Source organism: Alternaria infectoria (genome assembly GCF_024043175.1).
Source record: "Alternaria infectoria strain BMP 0036 chromosome Unknown scaffold_1, whole genome shotgun sequence".
In the NCBI taxonomy this organism is placed as follows: Eukaryota; Fungi; Ascomycota; class Dothideomycetes; order Pleosporales; family Pleosporaceae; genus Alternaria; species Alternaria infectoria.
Window position 1 is genome coordinate 760,167 of NW_026250690.1, and position 15,816 is coordinate 775,982.

A 15,816-nucleotide genomic window follows, 5' to 3' on the forward strand; every position below is an offset into this window, starting at 1 on the left:
TTAGCCAACAAGGTGGCCGCATCACTATGGCCGTCACAAGTTCACAACAACAGCGTGCGCTCATTCTTGATATCGGCGATGTGCTGTGTCACTGGTCTATCGAAAATCTCACTGCCATCTCTCCTCAAAGTCTCCACGCCATCACCCGATCGCCAACCTGGAGCGAACTGGAACGCGGCTGTATTAGCGAGACAGAAGCCATCCGAGCTATCAGCAAGGAGCTCTCTCTCGATCCTGACGCCATCGATACCGGGCTCATGGAATGCCGCAAGACATTGCGCGTCGACCAAGAGCTCACATTCCAACTCAAAGAGCTCAAAGCTGAGTTAGGTGGCCGTCTCAAGGTTTATGCCATGAGCAACATTGCCAAGGAACATTTCGCCTTTGTCAAGACCGTACTATCCGACTGGGATCTGTTCGACGGCGAGTTTTTGTCCTTTGAGGTTGGCATGACGAAACCTGATCTACAATTTCACCAGCATGTTCTGGATAGCCTCAACTTGAGCGACCCTTCTTCCGCGATCTTTGTGGACGACAAAGTCGCCAACGTCAATGCCGCCCGCTCCTTCGGGATTCATGGCATCGTCTTCGACTCTTCGACCGCTCTTATTCGTCAGTTGCGTAACCTTTTGATGGATCCTGTTGCCAGGGCACGCCGCTTCATGACCGTGAATGCGCACAAGCACACATCGTGCATTCAGGATGTCGCCCCCGTGATTTTTGATCACTTCGCCCAATTCCTCATACAAATTGAGTTGAATGATGATAGCGTCATCAGTCTCTCACCACCCGGCGCTTCCAACGCTGATGTCAAATCGGACATCCGACAGGCCCGTAGCCAAGCCAAAGCATGGAACTTCTTCAATGGCCCACCAGTCGGCACAACGAAAACGTGTAAGTAGAATCGATGAACAGTTGTGGTATATGTGCTGACTTCATACGCCTGAACCTAGACCCTGATGATGTCGACGATACAGCTCTCGCCTTTCTTGCGTTCTCTCCACCTGCAGCATCTGCCAATCCGATCTTGGACCGTATCGTCGAGAACAGGCACGACAAAGACGGTCTTATCATGATCTATCTTGGTGGCACGAGGCCCCGTGTATGCCCGTTCATTATGCTCAACGCCGTCCGTGCCCTCTATAGATACGGACGCGGCGCAGAAGTACAGCCCGAGCTCGAACACATTCGTCGCGTCCTTCTGAAAGGCGGCCACATCGATGGATCGGAACACTATCTTGCCAGCGAGACCTTTCTGTACTTTCTGGCGTGTCTCATCGAAGATAATCCCACTGCACCTGAGGTCCAGTCGCTACGTAAGCCAACGGTTGAGGCCTTACGTCAACGCGTCAATCGCCCCGGGGATTCTTTCGTCCTCGCCTCACGTGTCTTAGCATGCCAGAAGCTCGATGTGGAAACCCAATCTGACCTGGCATCTTTGAAAGAGTTGCAGGAATGTGACGGAGGCTGGGAACTGGCGTGGATATCTCGTTTCGGTAGGAGTAAGAAGATGATTGGGAACAGAGGAATACCTACGGCTTGGGCTATCAAGGCACTGGAGTACGAAGCCCAGCCATAGTTACATGAGAATGCTCTGCCGGCAAAAGGTCGACATTATAGAATAACACTTTGTGTTAAAATTATCTTATCACGGTCAACGGTCTACTACTGAACTCAGCTGATCCATCAACTCAAAAGAGTCGATATAATGTCCCATACACGGCGACGGCGGTACATCACTGTATACCGACAAAGATGTGCACCCACTGATGAATACCTACACTGCCGATTGACACGGAGGTGAAAGATGTACTTATGAAGGTTGTTCGCTCTTCCATCACGCTCTTACTATCGCACTCTCACTATCAGTGACCAGCAGACAGATACAATCACAATTTTCGACATCCTAATCGCACCCTCAGCACCATCATACACCTCTCGGCCTTTGCAGTCGCACGAAATTAACCATGTCTACAGGATCTACTGGCGAGCGATTCAAGTACCCTGATGACGAATGTCTAACAGCGTACACCAAGGCTTTGGAAAAAGGTAGACTGCTGCATACACAGGCTCATTCTGACCAACCCAGCATTCCCCGGAGCGAGTTCCAATCCGTCTCCGACATTGAAGAGTGGGGCTATGTGCTAAGTGCTGAAACCGAACGGATAGGGATTATGTGTTCGGCGCAACATGTGCTCGAAACTACCAGGAACGGCGAGACTTACCTGCCCACCGATGCCTGGTTCCTCAATAATATATATCTTGATGATGGCATGATCGAATCGGCGGCTAACTACGCGCCTCACGCGTTGGCATCGGGCTTGGTGAAGTTGGTAGACCAGCCGGCGCGCGCAGTGGTACCTACGCTGTTACCCAAACTATGCCACTGGAGCGACATCGCATACCTCACATGGATGCATGTTACTCGCACTGAATCACCAACGCCTGTATTGCGCACCGTCTCTCACTACGGTGACAGTGTTGCGTCTGAAATGGTAGTGCAGCATGTAATATCTGGAGTACAGCCGCGCAAATCTGGGCCTTATCTCGAATACGAGTTTGATGCAGACTCAGACGAAGGTTTAGCGATACTTGGGACGCCTGAAGGAGCTGGTACCGCCTACCTACTGATACAACATAGGGAGGGGTTGGGTCGTCGGGTTGTCGATAAGATTGTTGCTTCTCAGCTCGCGGATCTGGACTCTAGGCACTTGCAAATTGTGTTTCACATCAAAGAGGCGGAGAATGTAGATGGACACGTCATGTAATTGAACGTAGTCTGGACGCATCATGTAGTTGATCGTAGTCGGTAGATCGACTCATCTTGTAATTGAACGTAGTCGGTTACTGATTGATATTCGATAATTCGAATTTGTCGTCGCACATTGTTCGGCTCACACCGTGCATTGACCTTCCACACTCTCCCCCTTGCATCTGACAACACACGATCTAGTCATCTTGGCTTATCCTCTCCGCCATGACAGCTTGGTTTTTCTCGTTGGCATGTGCAAACTCCCTGTATCTCTTCTCCTCATCTGACTTGCTCGCCCTTACAACTGTTCGGTTCTCTTTGTTGAGCCCCATGCAGAGCCTCGGGTTCTCGTAGAACATAATGTCGATTTGCTCCAGTGTACGTCCGGAAGTCTCAACGCCAAAGAAGTATGTGAGAGGTACAAAGGACGCGCAGACAGCTGCCCAAACCCAGAAGTAATGGCCGCGGATGTTGTCAAGACCGATCGGGGTGACCATGACGACCACGAAGTTTGACATCCAATGCGAGAATACGCCAACCGCTGTTGCCTTGTTGCGGACACGGAGAGGTTGGATTTCGGCTGAGTAGGACCATGATACGGGCAAAATGCCGAGAGTGAAGCAGTCGAGATACAAGAAGATGAAGGCTACAGCTGCTGCCGCGCTAGCGAAGCTGTTTTTCGCCAGACATCCGGCGATAATAGCCATGCATGCTGCGCAACCGGCTGACGAGCCCATGACTGACCATCGACGCCCGATCTTGTCGATGTAGAAGTAAGGTGGCCAAGAGAACACGGCATACTGAGTGAAGGCCACGGAGGCAAGGATGAGAGACATGCTTGGAGAGTAATCGAGGTACTGCTGGAAGATGTAGGCGAGATAGTAGCACAGCGCGTTGATACCGCTCCACTGATTCATCATGTAGGGGCCCATTCCGAGTACAACACGGTGTAAATTGCGGGTCTTAGTGGCGTTGCTAAAGACTTCGCCCCAGGTGGGTTCCTCTTCGCTGCTCTCTGCCGCGATAGCGTCGAGAATCTCCTGGAGTTGACCTTGCACTTCTTCGTCGTCCAGAGGCTTGTCCAAAAGCCGGCTGATAGTGTGTTTCGCCTCGTCAATCCTTCCACGCGATGCAAGCCATCTCGGTGTTTCGCACAGGAATGGGCAGAGCGCCAAAACCATGAGCGAGAAGAGGATCTGGCAAGCGACAGGAAATCTCCACTGCAGTGAGCTTTCGGCGTACAGTGTCGCAAAGCAAAGCCAAGAAGCGACTGCGACACCGATGATGATCAGAGCGGACTGTACGACGAGCAGCGAACCACGGTTGTGCGCAGGCAATGTCTCCGATTGTAGAATTGGCACCGCAACCGTTGACAGCCCGACGCCGATACCGCCAATGATGCGCGAGACAAACATCTGCCAGTAGTCGAAGCTGGCGGTCTGTATAGCAGCACCGATCACGACGATGAGGTTGGCGAGGATGATAGAACGCTTGCGTCCGATGCGTTCACCGAAGACGAAAGCCACGACAGCACCGAGCGCGCATCCAATATCGTAGATAGCGGTAACTAATCCAGTCATCGTTGGGTTCGGGTTGCCGAGGGTATCCTTGAAGCGCTGGCCACCCAAGATACCGCCGAAAAGTCCTTGATCATCTATAGTCGCGTTAGATATCGAACCAAAATGTAAAGTGAGTTGCTTCAGGCTTACATCCGAAGAGAAGGAAGTCAAGGCCAGAGGTCAATAAAATGACTGCGATGAGGCTCTTGCCTCTTAGTTCAAACATGATGAAGAAGACCCTGAACCCAATAGTCTGGTAAGCAGGAAGGGACTGCAGAACAGTATGATCGTGAGCCAAACATGTGGGCCGCAATCATGTATCCTTTATACTCGCAACCCCGTAGAGATGTGCACCGGCATCTCCTCATCCAGTTTAACGTCGATGCTTCTAATGTAGCGCGAGGTATCCATGTGGAATTTCTTAGCGGACCGTGTCCGGGGAAATTATGGATATGCGGGGAAGCAAATGCGGAGGTGAGGAATGTCAAAGCTTGCGCGAGAACAAGGCTTCGAACAGATACATTCATGGCGTTGCATCTGGGCTGAAGTCATGCTAGCTGGGCCGGCTGGGCGAGAATGCGGGGTTCCGCTTTAGGAAATGCCGCGTCCTGAGTGCGGAAGGTTTGCCGCGATTGAAGCACCAGGTGATTTCGCTGGTTCCTGTCAGCCGTCAGGATGAACTCCAGGTAGCACAAATGATGACTCGTACTGTCTTGTTTTTTTTTTGTTGATGGAATGTCGCATCGTACAAGCCTGGACTGCCATATCATCAGCTGTCAAGCCAAGGGTCTCGAAAACGTGCGAACGATTTCGCGATGCGCGTAGGGGAGGCTTATGTCCGTGATCAGAGCCTCGGATCGGAGTACTGCGAGGACAGGGGTGAATACCCGTGCATGATGCCCGGGCATCTGGGAGTATAGATAAAGATTTTAAGCTCCCTGCAAGATTTGGTTGACAGAGATGATGGATTCGCTTTTCCTGAAATATCAACACGTCGAGTGGATTCGATATACGCAGATGAGAATGTGGAAAAAGACTTCGGGAGAGTATTTGATAAGTAAGAGTACATCTCAGGTATGTGTACCGTGCTTGTACATCACCTTCATGCCGCGGCACAACCCTCCACAATGAGACTCATGAGGATTGCCGCAAAAGATAATCTTGACGCTCGTGCTCCTTTCCAGTTCCACCGTCTGGTGGCATTCCCACATTTTCACGGAGCGTGTAGTTCTCTCATTCCAGCTCACCTAACATTTCTCTTGTCGCGCTCAAGCTCTTGGTATCTCCGTAGATCGCCGCGATCAGACTTCCATCGATTTTCGGGAATTCGCGTTGGAGCACTTCGACGTTATCGTCATCATCGTCTTTTCTTCCTGCGGCCTCGTAACTCTGCATGACCTCAATTTGGTGAGAGCGGTCCTGTCCGGTGGGAAGTGCCATCTCCGTAGCTGTGCGACGAGGTGGTAGACCTGGTGGGACTTCATCTTGTCCAGGGTAGGAAGACTGATTTGGATAAGAAGGCTGAGGCTGTTGTTGCTCATGGTAGGGTTGCTCAGAGAGCCCATGGGGTTGGGACTGCATGAATGGGTTGTGCGATTGGGCTTGGCTTGGCTCTTGGCTCCATGGAGAGGTATCCTGGTGTTGAGGGGGGTATTGCGCATACGGCTCTTGAGGAGGATGTTGGCCTAGCGGATTTGGGGGTGGCTGTTGAGCATACGGATTCGGAGGCGGGTCTTGCGCTGGTTGGTAGGCTTGGTAGGGGTTGTGGCTCGGGTTGCTCTGGCCTTGTTGGTTTCCTTGGTCCGCCCACGGGTTGTCGTTGTGGTTGGAGGCCATGACTGCAATCTGTGTACTGCTCGATGTTCGTGTGATAGGGATTTCGAGGGTTCGAAAAGGAGTGCAGCGCGCTTGTTTGGCAAGCAGGAAATCTTTGAGGCTCAGGGCTGACTGTTGGCTGACGAGTACGTGAAGGCGCGGTAGACGATGACGTACGCTTAGCGCACGTGCCTCTTCGCCCCGCTTCAACCAACAGATCCTTGGAAGCCAGGCGCGTACTTGCTGCGAGGTCTAGAGGAACTTCGTACACTGGACCACGGGTCGTATGTCAAAACTCCGTTGTCAAGACAGTCGCCTCGACTTCCACCACCATTGTGCTCCGTAACCATGTTCAGGGTGACAAGTAATCAGCGCGATGTGTGCAAGGAGCCTCGCCGGAAGCGGACACCCCTTGCATAACGCGGGCTGCTCCTTCAAGGTGCTTCTAAAGTACTATATATGAGCACGCCAGGTAGGATGCGTGGTTGTATCTTCATACTCGCTGTATGAGAGCACATCCTCTCCATCGTTGCAGTCATGGCAGCGCTGAGCTTTCAGCCCTTCGTCCTCCGTTCGTTCAACGCGCCACTAGGTGTTGACTTCCTACGCAACTTGAGTGCCAAGATCTCGCCTTTCTTCGACTGCGAGCGCGCTCGATTGTTTGCGTATATCAATGCTAATAAGAAAAGCACTTTATGGAAAGAGATGAGAGAAAAGAGGCTGGAGGCCAAGAGGCGTGGTAGGCGATGTCGTGCATCTTGCTCGCCCTGTTGAGCAGGCTAACAACATATAGAGAAGCAGCAACAACGCGCCGAAGAGAAAGAAAAGCAGAAGAAAAACAATTCAAATTGTAAAGAAAGACACCGCGAAGCACAAATGAAACTCAAAGCCAAGATCTTGCAGAAGAAGTAAAGTAAGTCCATGTCTAGCGGAAAACCATCGCCCGTGACGTTCATACATCAGCAAGATCATATTGTTGACGCTCGGCAGGCGGTAGTAATACCAAAACTCGTTAAGGTCTCAATTTTCGCGTCAGATGGCGTCATTGCTCCTAACATTAACCCGAACACAATGGATGTACAGACTGCGCTCAAAGTTCTAAAAACTCCAAGGTTATTCCAAAGCTATGCCAGCCGCTTCAACATGTAGCCAATGTCTTACTCCAGGAGGTGGAAGGAGTAATGATGAAGATACATTGTTTGGTCGCACGCCCAGGTAGAGTGGGAGGATCTGTCTCTGCGTTACATCGTCCTGCGTCTCTCTAGTGCAATTCCGTTGGTTCTCTCCACATCTACTTAGCAACGTCAGTGAATGCAAATGAAAAGTGTGATGAACTGACGAACCCAGACTCCTGCATCCCCTTGCGCTTCTATTTTTTACCAGACGCCATAATAGTAAACCGGTCGGTGGGCACGTTACGAGTAGCGTGACGAACGCAATGATGGCTTCGGTGGACCAGGAGGGCATGTTGACTAATACTCGAGATTGATTGAGGTATGAAGGTAGCAAGGTATGGAGGTAGTAAGGTATGAACCTTAGAAGATAACAAGGTACGAAGGTAACAAGATATATAGCAAGGAGCTAGGACCCTCTGTAAGTCTTGAGGCATCTCGGTCGGTCTGGATGCGAGATCATGGCATCAATTGTATACAAGTCAGGTTCCGCATCATTGGCTGGAGAGGGAGAACAGCATCACGTGTCATGTTTTGGTCCTAGCACATCTCTGATAACGCAGAGCGCTTTGACCTTAACCTCGAAACTAAACTTCCTATTCCTATTGATTCGATGCCCCAGTAAGAAGTTTACTCTCTGGTTTTGCATGATTGGCTTGTCGGGCTGTGGCTTGCATGCAGTTGCCAGTCGCAATGGGGACTAGCTCAACATACTCAGGTTTCGCGTCATTGGTCCACGGGTGCATCTCCAGTCCAGCCGCCTGCTCAGCAGCTAGTATATGAGCATATGCCTGTCTCTTCACCACTGCGCTCCTCCTCTTCCTCTGTCCTGTATATCTAATTACCTACTCGACTCCAGTTCGCGATCAATCTGCGCGATCGTGACGCCCAACGTCCACCAGAATGGCGAGAGTGCTCGCAGGGCGAATTCCCGACGAAGTCTGGGACTCTCATAAGCTTGTTATTGGAGAGTTCTGTATTGGGGAGGATAGAAAGCTCTGTGGTCAGAACGGCGTCATGGACCTCATGACTAGACGTTATGGATTTTCGCCTACGTACGTCTACACACCTGCATGAACTATTTATATTGCGTTAAGCTCACTTTCCCCTAGGAAGTCACAGTACGAAAGTAAGATTGCCTCCTGGGGCATGCGCAAGAAGATCACCGAAAAGGAATGGAACGCTATCCTACCTCGTGTGCAGGGAAGAGAAGAACGTGGTCGGCAGACCCACGTTACTTTCAACGGTGTTCTTGTCGATGGGAAACGTATAGGAAGAGAGCTTGATCGCCGGCGTTCGAATTCAAGCATGCGCCAGAGGTTCATACAAGGTATGACATTTTGGACTTACTGCCATACCTAATTACCAAGCTGATGTTCACAGATCCCGGAACGCCACCAGGTTTTGAGATAGGATCTCCACCACCCACCGCCGATACGTCTACCGATACAGGTATGATGGACATCAGCCAGTCATCTGTACAATTCATAGCAAATGAAGCGAAAGAGTTCCATCTGGTGATAAGGAGAACGCAAGAAGGACATGAAGAGGCATCAGCGCAATCAAATTTCCACAGCCTTGCGGAGGTGCCTGGGACGAACAATATCCCTCCGGCTCCAATACGCCTTGACGATTTCTCTTGGGGACTCCCGGCTACCGACTTTGAAGTTCAACCACACCATCGAGATCCCATCACCTTTGAGATGGTTCAATCTTCGTTCGATCCAAAAGATGAAGCTACCTTCATGAGCAATTTTACCTGCTGCGAACTCATCCTCGGCTCTCTTCATGACCTGCTCCGACATTTTGAAGAAACCCACGCAAATATTCCATCCGCGAGGGCAACGACAGTGCGCGAGGGGGGTCTGGAGTCATGAAGGTATAGATATTAGCTATGACGAAGTGACTTTTGATCCTCAAACTATACCCAAAGGGTCAAACCTCATTTCAAGGATTTGTAACGCATATCAACCTTGATAATAATGATAATACATTCTATCAACTCACTCTAGCGCGCTACGGTACCTACGTAGGCGTCGTGCACGTTAAGCAAAGCGTTCTAAATCTTAATAAGAAGAGGAGTTTAGAAGGTAAAGATGCCAGTAGAAATAGCTTATTAGCAATATACCAAGCATTTTCACAACACAAAGGAAGCTGTTCCCAAAAGAGCAAGATCCGTTGCTAGTAGACAAAAGAGCCTGAGTCCAAAGATTGTTTTCCTAATAATGCTCTACAACGACAAGAGGTTTCTTCTTCGCCGTTTGCGTAGACTATGCGAGGAGCCGCCGTGACATGAGATGAGATGCCAACGACCCCCGCTATCACAGGTTCGTAAGTTTACAAATGAACTTATGCTCCTCAAACCAGCTTCTCCTTCTGCTTCTGGAACCGTGCTGATTTATCAAGATCATTCATCAAGGCTTTATCCCGAGCCGTCATCATATTGCGCTTTCCCTTACGTTCGTTTCGTTCAGTCTTGCTTGGCCTTGGCGGTACTTCCGGTTTCTGTTGAGGCTGATCGCGTCGAATGGCTTCATTTCGAGGAGCCAATGCCTCCGGTGCAGACTTGGGCTTGAAAGAACGAGGTGGCTTAGGTGGCGCTTTTTGGTTCATTGAATCTTGGTCGGGTCTGGTGTGAGAGGATGAGAGTGATGATAGGTAGTGGGGTCTTGAACGGCTTGATCCTACTCCCAAGAGATCATCTCGAAGCCAATAATACAACGCAGGGTCTTCTTCTACATATGACTGGCTGCGTGTTTGATCTAAAACCACAGGTTCTCCATGCATGGGAGCGTATGGATTGATGGCTTGAGGTGGGAGCACATCGAACTCATCTGAATGAGTGTACGGTCTCCGTTTTGAACCTTCTCTGCTATCATCTCTTATATAGTGCGGCTCTTGTACGGTATCCAGTAAATCGAGAGCCTTCGGAGCGTGCAAAGGTGAAGCTAACGCAGGATCGGGATGACTTTGGTGGCTACTTGGTCGTGATCTGCCACGATTCTGACGAGACGAATGGCGGCTATGCCTACTGTAACTGGCTCCTTCGGCTCTCTCGTTCCTGAGCCCGGCCATTCCATCGTTCTCATAGCTTCTCAAACGATGAGAACCACTCTCTGATCTTCCGTTCAAATCACCACCGGGACTGATGTACCCAAATCCACCTGTGCGCCTGTGCGGTGCAGCACCTTCTTGCCTATGATGCCGAATTTGTGAAAAACACCAACGCGGATGGCAGAGGAAAAGGAGCGCAGTATCTAGCCTTCCGCCTTTGGTTGAGTTAGGTGTCGGGAACATGTCACAGCCCATGGAGCCCGAGTTCTTGATGATGATTTTCGTCTCGCCAACAATGTAGATGCCATCGTTCCGGACGGAAGCAAGTTCAGGATGGCGTGACGATGAAGTACGGCGCTTTGAGTCCGGCATCTTGTGTGTACAGAGACATCAGAAAAATTACGAGGGATGCGCAGATACACATTCAAAGTTCCGTTGTGTAACGCGTCTAGACATGGGCGTTTGCACCCAACTGTTGGCGGTGAGCGATAGAGGTATGAGGAACACAAACACCTATGTCGTACGTTTATCCGTCGAAGTGCTAGGTTTAGCACTCCATCGTTTGATCTTAGCATACAGTGACGTTTGCGCACAGGTGGCATTGCGATATTGGCTCGGAATTTCGGATTCCAGAAGCGGGTAGTTATATTGGGTAGAACGAGGCCACGCAGCGAACACAGGAAGGGAAAGCCTTGATCGTGTTTCAAGCTATCATCAATCATCAATCCATGACCGTATGATCTCATGGATACGCAATCTAGCCCGAACAGCCTGAGCCTCGTAGAGCGAACAAACACGCCCCATCAACGTAGTATGTTCCTTTAACTCGCGGTGGGAGAATTTACGCAGGCTCCTCGGTCTTCGCTCGCTTGCCCTCAGCACCACCATCATCAACCTCCAGCTTCCTCTTGCTACTACCGGCGTCATTTGACCCTGAAGCTGCCGGTGCAGGCGCCTTGACCTTCTTCTTCACCATGCCCGAAACATCGTTTGCGCTCTTGGTAGCTTCCGCAATCTTTGCCTTTTGTGTTGCTGCATCTGCTCCCAACAGCCCACCTAGGAGCCCCTTGAACACCGACGAGTCGATGCTGTCGAACTCCTGCTTGTTGGGATCTGACTTGAGGTCCACAAGACGGGTGTTGAGATCCTCGAGCATGCCCTTCTTGTCTTCGATGATGGCTTGCTTCTCCTTCTTCTGCTCTGGCTTCAGTGCGTCGGAGCTGAGTGATGCTTCCTCCTTCTTCAAGCGCGCTTCCAGACTTTGTATAGCGAGGTCTGTTTGTTCAGCAGCCTCCTTCCGCAGATCCCAGTTTATGCCATCCTCATCCTCTTTTCCTTCTTCCTTCTCAGCAGACGCTTCGGTCGTCTGTCCAGTCTGATCTTCCCGTACTTTCGAAACGGATGCGAATTCGAGCGCGAGGGATAGCGAGTAGTGTGCCTCTGTGACATTCTCGTGCTCGAAGGGGTATAGTTCCTCTTGTAGTGCAAGCGCTTTGCGGGCGTCGGATATGGCGTCGTGAAATCGTTCGTTCTCGAGCGAGATCTCGACGAGGAAACCGTGGCAGTCCGCGATGCGCTCCTTGATGACGCGCGCCTTCGGGCTCAGCTCCGCCTTGCCTTTACCCTTGTCTGAAGCGTCTCCTTCTGGGGCGTCTAATTGCCTCTCATACAGGACGCGGGCTAGCTCGAAGATCTCGTACGCGTTTCCGAGGTCGTCATCGTCCTCCTCTTCTTCACCATCCTGCATGTCGTCGTCTTCATCCTCGGAATCAGTCCAGTTCTCGTCGCCCTGAAGCTGGAAGAATGGCGTCTCGCCTACTGGCTTCTCCTTCTGCTCAGGCTTTGCGGCGCTTGCACCTTCACCCGCCTCAGCTTTCGCGGCCTTCTTTGCCTTTGGCTTCTTCTTCTCCTCTTTTGCCACCTTGTTGCCTAGCACATCGCTCTTGGCGACTGCCGACCTGTAGAGCGCGCGCCCGTAGTAGAAGAGGAGCTCGGCGTTCTCAGGCGCCATCTCGCCGTTGAGTTCAGCTTGGATCTCGACGGCATCGGCGTAGTGTTCGGCAGCGGCGTCGTAGTTCTTGGTCGAGTAGTGGATAGAAGCAGCCTGCGACAGCTCTCCCATCTTCTCTTTCGTTCTGGGCATGTCTTCAGTCTCGGTGACGGTCGCGAGCGGTTCAGTTGCAGGGTCGGCCATTGCGTGAGATTTGTCGTGTTTGTGTGATATATTCAGCGTATGCGACACCGATTTTAGAATTTGCAGGCCGTAAGAGTAAGCGTGAAGGATGCTGAGTGTCGTGTTTGGGCAAGAGGCTCGGTGGTTGCCAGGAAAAGTAGCTCCGTCTCTAGCGCGAAATCGCGCTGGAACGCGTCGCACGCGTAAAGTGGAATCCCATGCGTGCCCATTACCACATTGCGACACAGCACAACTTCACCTTCACCACACCCAATATGGCCACCTCAAGAAGACCAGAGAAGCCCTCGGCGGTACCCTCAGACCTCATCCCGTCCTCATCGCCAGCGTTCGGAACCCCGGTTCATCCCATCAATCCCCGCAGAACCGCCCCCATACGCGCCCCGCCTGCACTCAAGCCAGTCGGCAAGTCCACTGTTCTCCCTATACTGCTTCCTCCCGCGACACTACGACCGCTCGCATTTCGAACATTCACAAAGAAGCATAACCTCACCCTCACATCTTCCGCCCTCCAAGCACTAGCAACGTTTGTAGGGAAGCACTGTGGTTCGGGATGGAGAGAAGAAGGCCTGGCCGAAAAGGTCTTGGAGGAGATCGCCAAGAGCTGGAAGAAGTGCGGTGGTCAGGTCATCGTGGAGGGTGACAATGAGACGCTCAAAGGCATACTGAAGACCCTTGAGGGCTCAATGAGTGGAGGAAGAGTGGTCCAAGGCTCAAATCTGGGCAGGCAAAGCAGCTTCAACTTTGGGCCTGAGATAGCTGGCCAGATGAATCGCCCGAGTATCGACACCAACAACAGCTTTGGCATGTCCAGCCTGGAAGTAGAGGACAAGGACGAGGAAGAGGATCTGTTGAAAGATCCACGAGAGTGGATGAAGGTCATCGGCGCGTTCGAGCAGCCAAAGCTGATATACAATGCCACTCAGAAGCATTTTGAAAAGTATGTATCAGTCAAGAGAGAACAGAATGTCTACTAACCATGTCAGGTCCGCCAAAAAGCCATCGCTATTCCCAGATCCCTCACACAAAACCGAGCTCTTCCGTCAACGCTACCACATCGTACACCAGCGCATACTCCGCAACGAGACGTTCCAAGCACCTACCTTCTCTACGGCTCGTTCTGCTACCCTCAACCGGACGGGATCGATCGCGACGTCACAAATGAACAGTATCACCCCAATTGCCAACTTGCTCGGGCGAACCGGAAGCACGCATTTGCTGCTAGGCATGCTCACAGTCTCGGCCACTGGTGCGCTTTCACTCTCAGACCTCACAGGCACAATCACGCTAGACATCCAACACGCCCGTCCAATCCCCGAGAATGGCGCATACTTCGCACCAGGTATGATTGTTCTGGTCGAAGGCAGCTACGAAGAGGACGCCGGAGCCACATCAACTCTGGGAGGCAGCGGTGGTATTGGTGGCACCATAGGCGGCAAGTTCCTTGGCTTCTCGGTCGGACACCCTCCCAGTGAACGCCGAACAGCAACTTTGGGCGGCGCCGAAGAGGTCGACAAGAACAGCCTGGCTGGACCAGCGTTCGGATGGACAGACTTCTTAGGTGTCGGCTCCCAGCGTGCGAACGGCACCCGCATGAACAAGATCGCATCAAAACTCCTCGACCAGGAAACAGCGCACAATATTGTTATAGCCTCAGACCTTCATTTGGACGTCCCATCGACGTTATCCGCCCTCCGCACCTTATTACGCACATACACACCCGATCCCACCGACGCCCACCCAGTGTACCCTCTTGCAATCATCCTGATGGGAAACTTCAGTTCGAAAGCCAGTCTTGCAGGTGTGCCAGGAACAGGCAGTATTGAATACAAAGAGCACTTCGACGCACTTGCCTCCGTCCTCGCCGACTTCCAATCTCTCATCGCACACACTACCCTCGTCCTCGTCCCCGGCGACAACGACGCCTGGCCGAGTGCATTCTCAGCCGGCGCCGCTACTCCACTACCACGAAAGCCCATCCCAACAATGTTCACGAGCAGGATCAGGAAGGTGGTCGCTGAAGCAAATCGCGAAATCTGGGGTGCAGGCAAAGCAAAGGGTAAAGAAGGAGAAGTGATCTGGACATCCAATCCCTCGCGCCTGAGCTGGTTCGGCGTGAAAGGCGAGATGGCGATACTACGGGACGACGTGGCCGGCAGGCTGCAAAGACAGTCGATACGATTCAACAAACCACCAGCCGATGTAGACGACGAGATGCCATATGCACCAAGTCATCAACAGCAAGAAGCAGAGCAGCAGGACGCCATGGATCTCGATCTCAGGATGCCACCGCCCCGACCGCAGCAACAGCAACAAGATGTTGATCTCGACACACAAACAGCGCGCGCGCTTACGCGAACTATCCTCTCGCAATCACATCTCAGTCCCTTCCCGCTTTCGGCGCGGCCGTTACATTGGGACTTTGCTCATACGCTGAATCTCTACCCGTTGCCGACGAGCTTGGTACTAGCGGATAGCGAGGCGCCGGCGTTCGTGGTGAAGTACTTTGGCTGCACGGTCATGAATCCGGGGAGTATAGATGAGAGTGGTGGAAGGGGAAGGAGAGAAGGGAGGGCGCGGTGGGTGGAGTTTGATATTAGGACTTCTGCTGGTACGGTGAGGATGGAAGGATGATCTTAGATAATGTGAATGTTTATGATCTTCTTTCCATCAGCGTTCCTGTCTTGTACACACAGGGACCACCCCATCCAAGGGGAAACTGCACAGATACTTCCACGAAGTGAATTCAACAAGGCTAACACGGCTACATTGCCTTGACACTTCCTACAACGTGCATGTATCGTGTTACGTTTCTATGCACAAGGATACAATGTCTCCACCTAGACCATGGGGTTACGACAGAGATGCTATTTGAAACGTCGAGTATGCAACGCAAGAGTTCCATTAGAAATTATCTACATCGGTTTCCGCTCTTCCGCTCCATCCATCCATCCAACATAAACACACATCAATTCCAATCAAGTCATGTACAAAGCTCAAGCTCTTAAAACTCAAAAAGCGAGGGGTATTGCGGCACACGCGCACGTATGCCGTAGCATCACTGAAGAAAGCCCGCCCGCCTGTACGTAGTAAAAAGTGTAAGGAAACTGGTATCATTGTTCTTTTCGAAGAGCTCATGGGAGCCAATCGAGCGCTGGAAAAGGAAAAGGGAAGACTAGACAGAGGTACAACACAGAGCGTAGATGGAAAACAGGAAATTGGTGGTGGTCGTGGTTTCGGGCTCAGAGGCGTAGTGTGCGAGACTGAGACAGT

General features: G+C 51.6%; 5 protein-coding genes across 5 annotated transcripts; 2 read left to right on the plus strand and 3 right to left on the minus strand.

Annotated features, from left to right (window-relative positions):
* Nucleotides 1-26: 26 nt before the first annotated feature.
* Nucleotides 27-1,579, plus strand: J4E92_000289 (uncharacterized protein; the record flags this gene model as incomplete). The annotated part of the gene is made up of 2 exons (XM_051491708.1): nucleotides 27-894; nucleotides 954-1,579. 2 exons carry the CDS (start codon nucleotides 27-29, stop codon nucleotides 1,577-1,579), a joined length of 1,494 nt encoding a protein of 497 aa, XP_051357220.1.
* Nucleotides 1,580-2,949: 1,370 nt separating this feature from the next.
* On the minus strand, nucleotides 2,950-4,537 carry J4E92_000290 (uncharacterized protein; the record flags this gene model as incomplete). Its single annotated transcript, XM_051491709.1, has 2 exons — nucleotides 2,950-4,406; nucleotides 4,462-4,537. The coding sequence occupies 2 exons, from the start codon at nucleotides 4,535-4,537 to the stop codon at nucleotides 2,950-2,952; spliced, it is 1,533 nt and encodes a 510-aa protein (XP_051357221.1).
* Nucleotides 4,538-5,544: 1,007 nt separating this feature from the next.
* J4E92_000291 (uncharacterized protein) lies at nucleotides 5,545-6,147 on the minus strand (the record flags this gene model as incomplete). Its single annotated transcript, XM_051491710.1, has 1 exon — nucleotides 5,545-6,147. One exon carries the CDS (start codon nucleotides 6,145-6,147, stop codon nucleotides 5,545-5,547), a length of 603 nt encoding a protein of 200 aa, XP_051357222.1.
* Nucleotides 6,148-11,193: 5,046 nt separating this feature from the next.
* On the minus strand, nucleotides 11,194-12,546 carry J4E92_000292 (uncharacterized protein; the record flags this gene model as incomplete). The annotated part of the gene is made up of 1 exon (XM_051491711.1): nucleotides 11,194-12,546. The coding sequence occupies one exon, from the start codon at nucleotides 12,544-12,546 to the stop codon at nucleotides 11,194-11,196; it is 1,353 nt and encodes a 450-aa protein (XP_051357223.1).
* A 254-nt stretch (nucleotides 12,547-12,800) lies between these two features.
* J4E92_000293 (uncharacterized protein) lies at nucleotides 12,801-15,177 on the plus strand (the record flags this gene model as incomplete). The annotated part of the gene is made up of 2 exons (XM_051491712.1): nucleotides 12,801-13,483; nucleotides 13,530-15,177. 2 exons carry the CDS (start codon nucleotides 12,801-12,803, stop codon nucleotides 15,175-15,177), a joined length of 2,331 nt encoding a protein of 776 aa, XP_051357224.1.
* Between the last annotated feature and the right edge of the window lie 639 nt (nucleotides 15,178-15,816).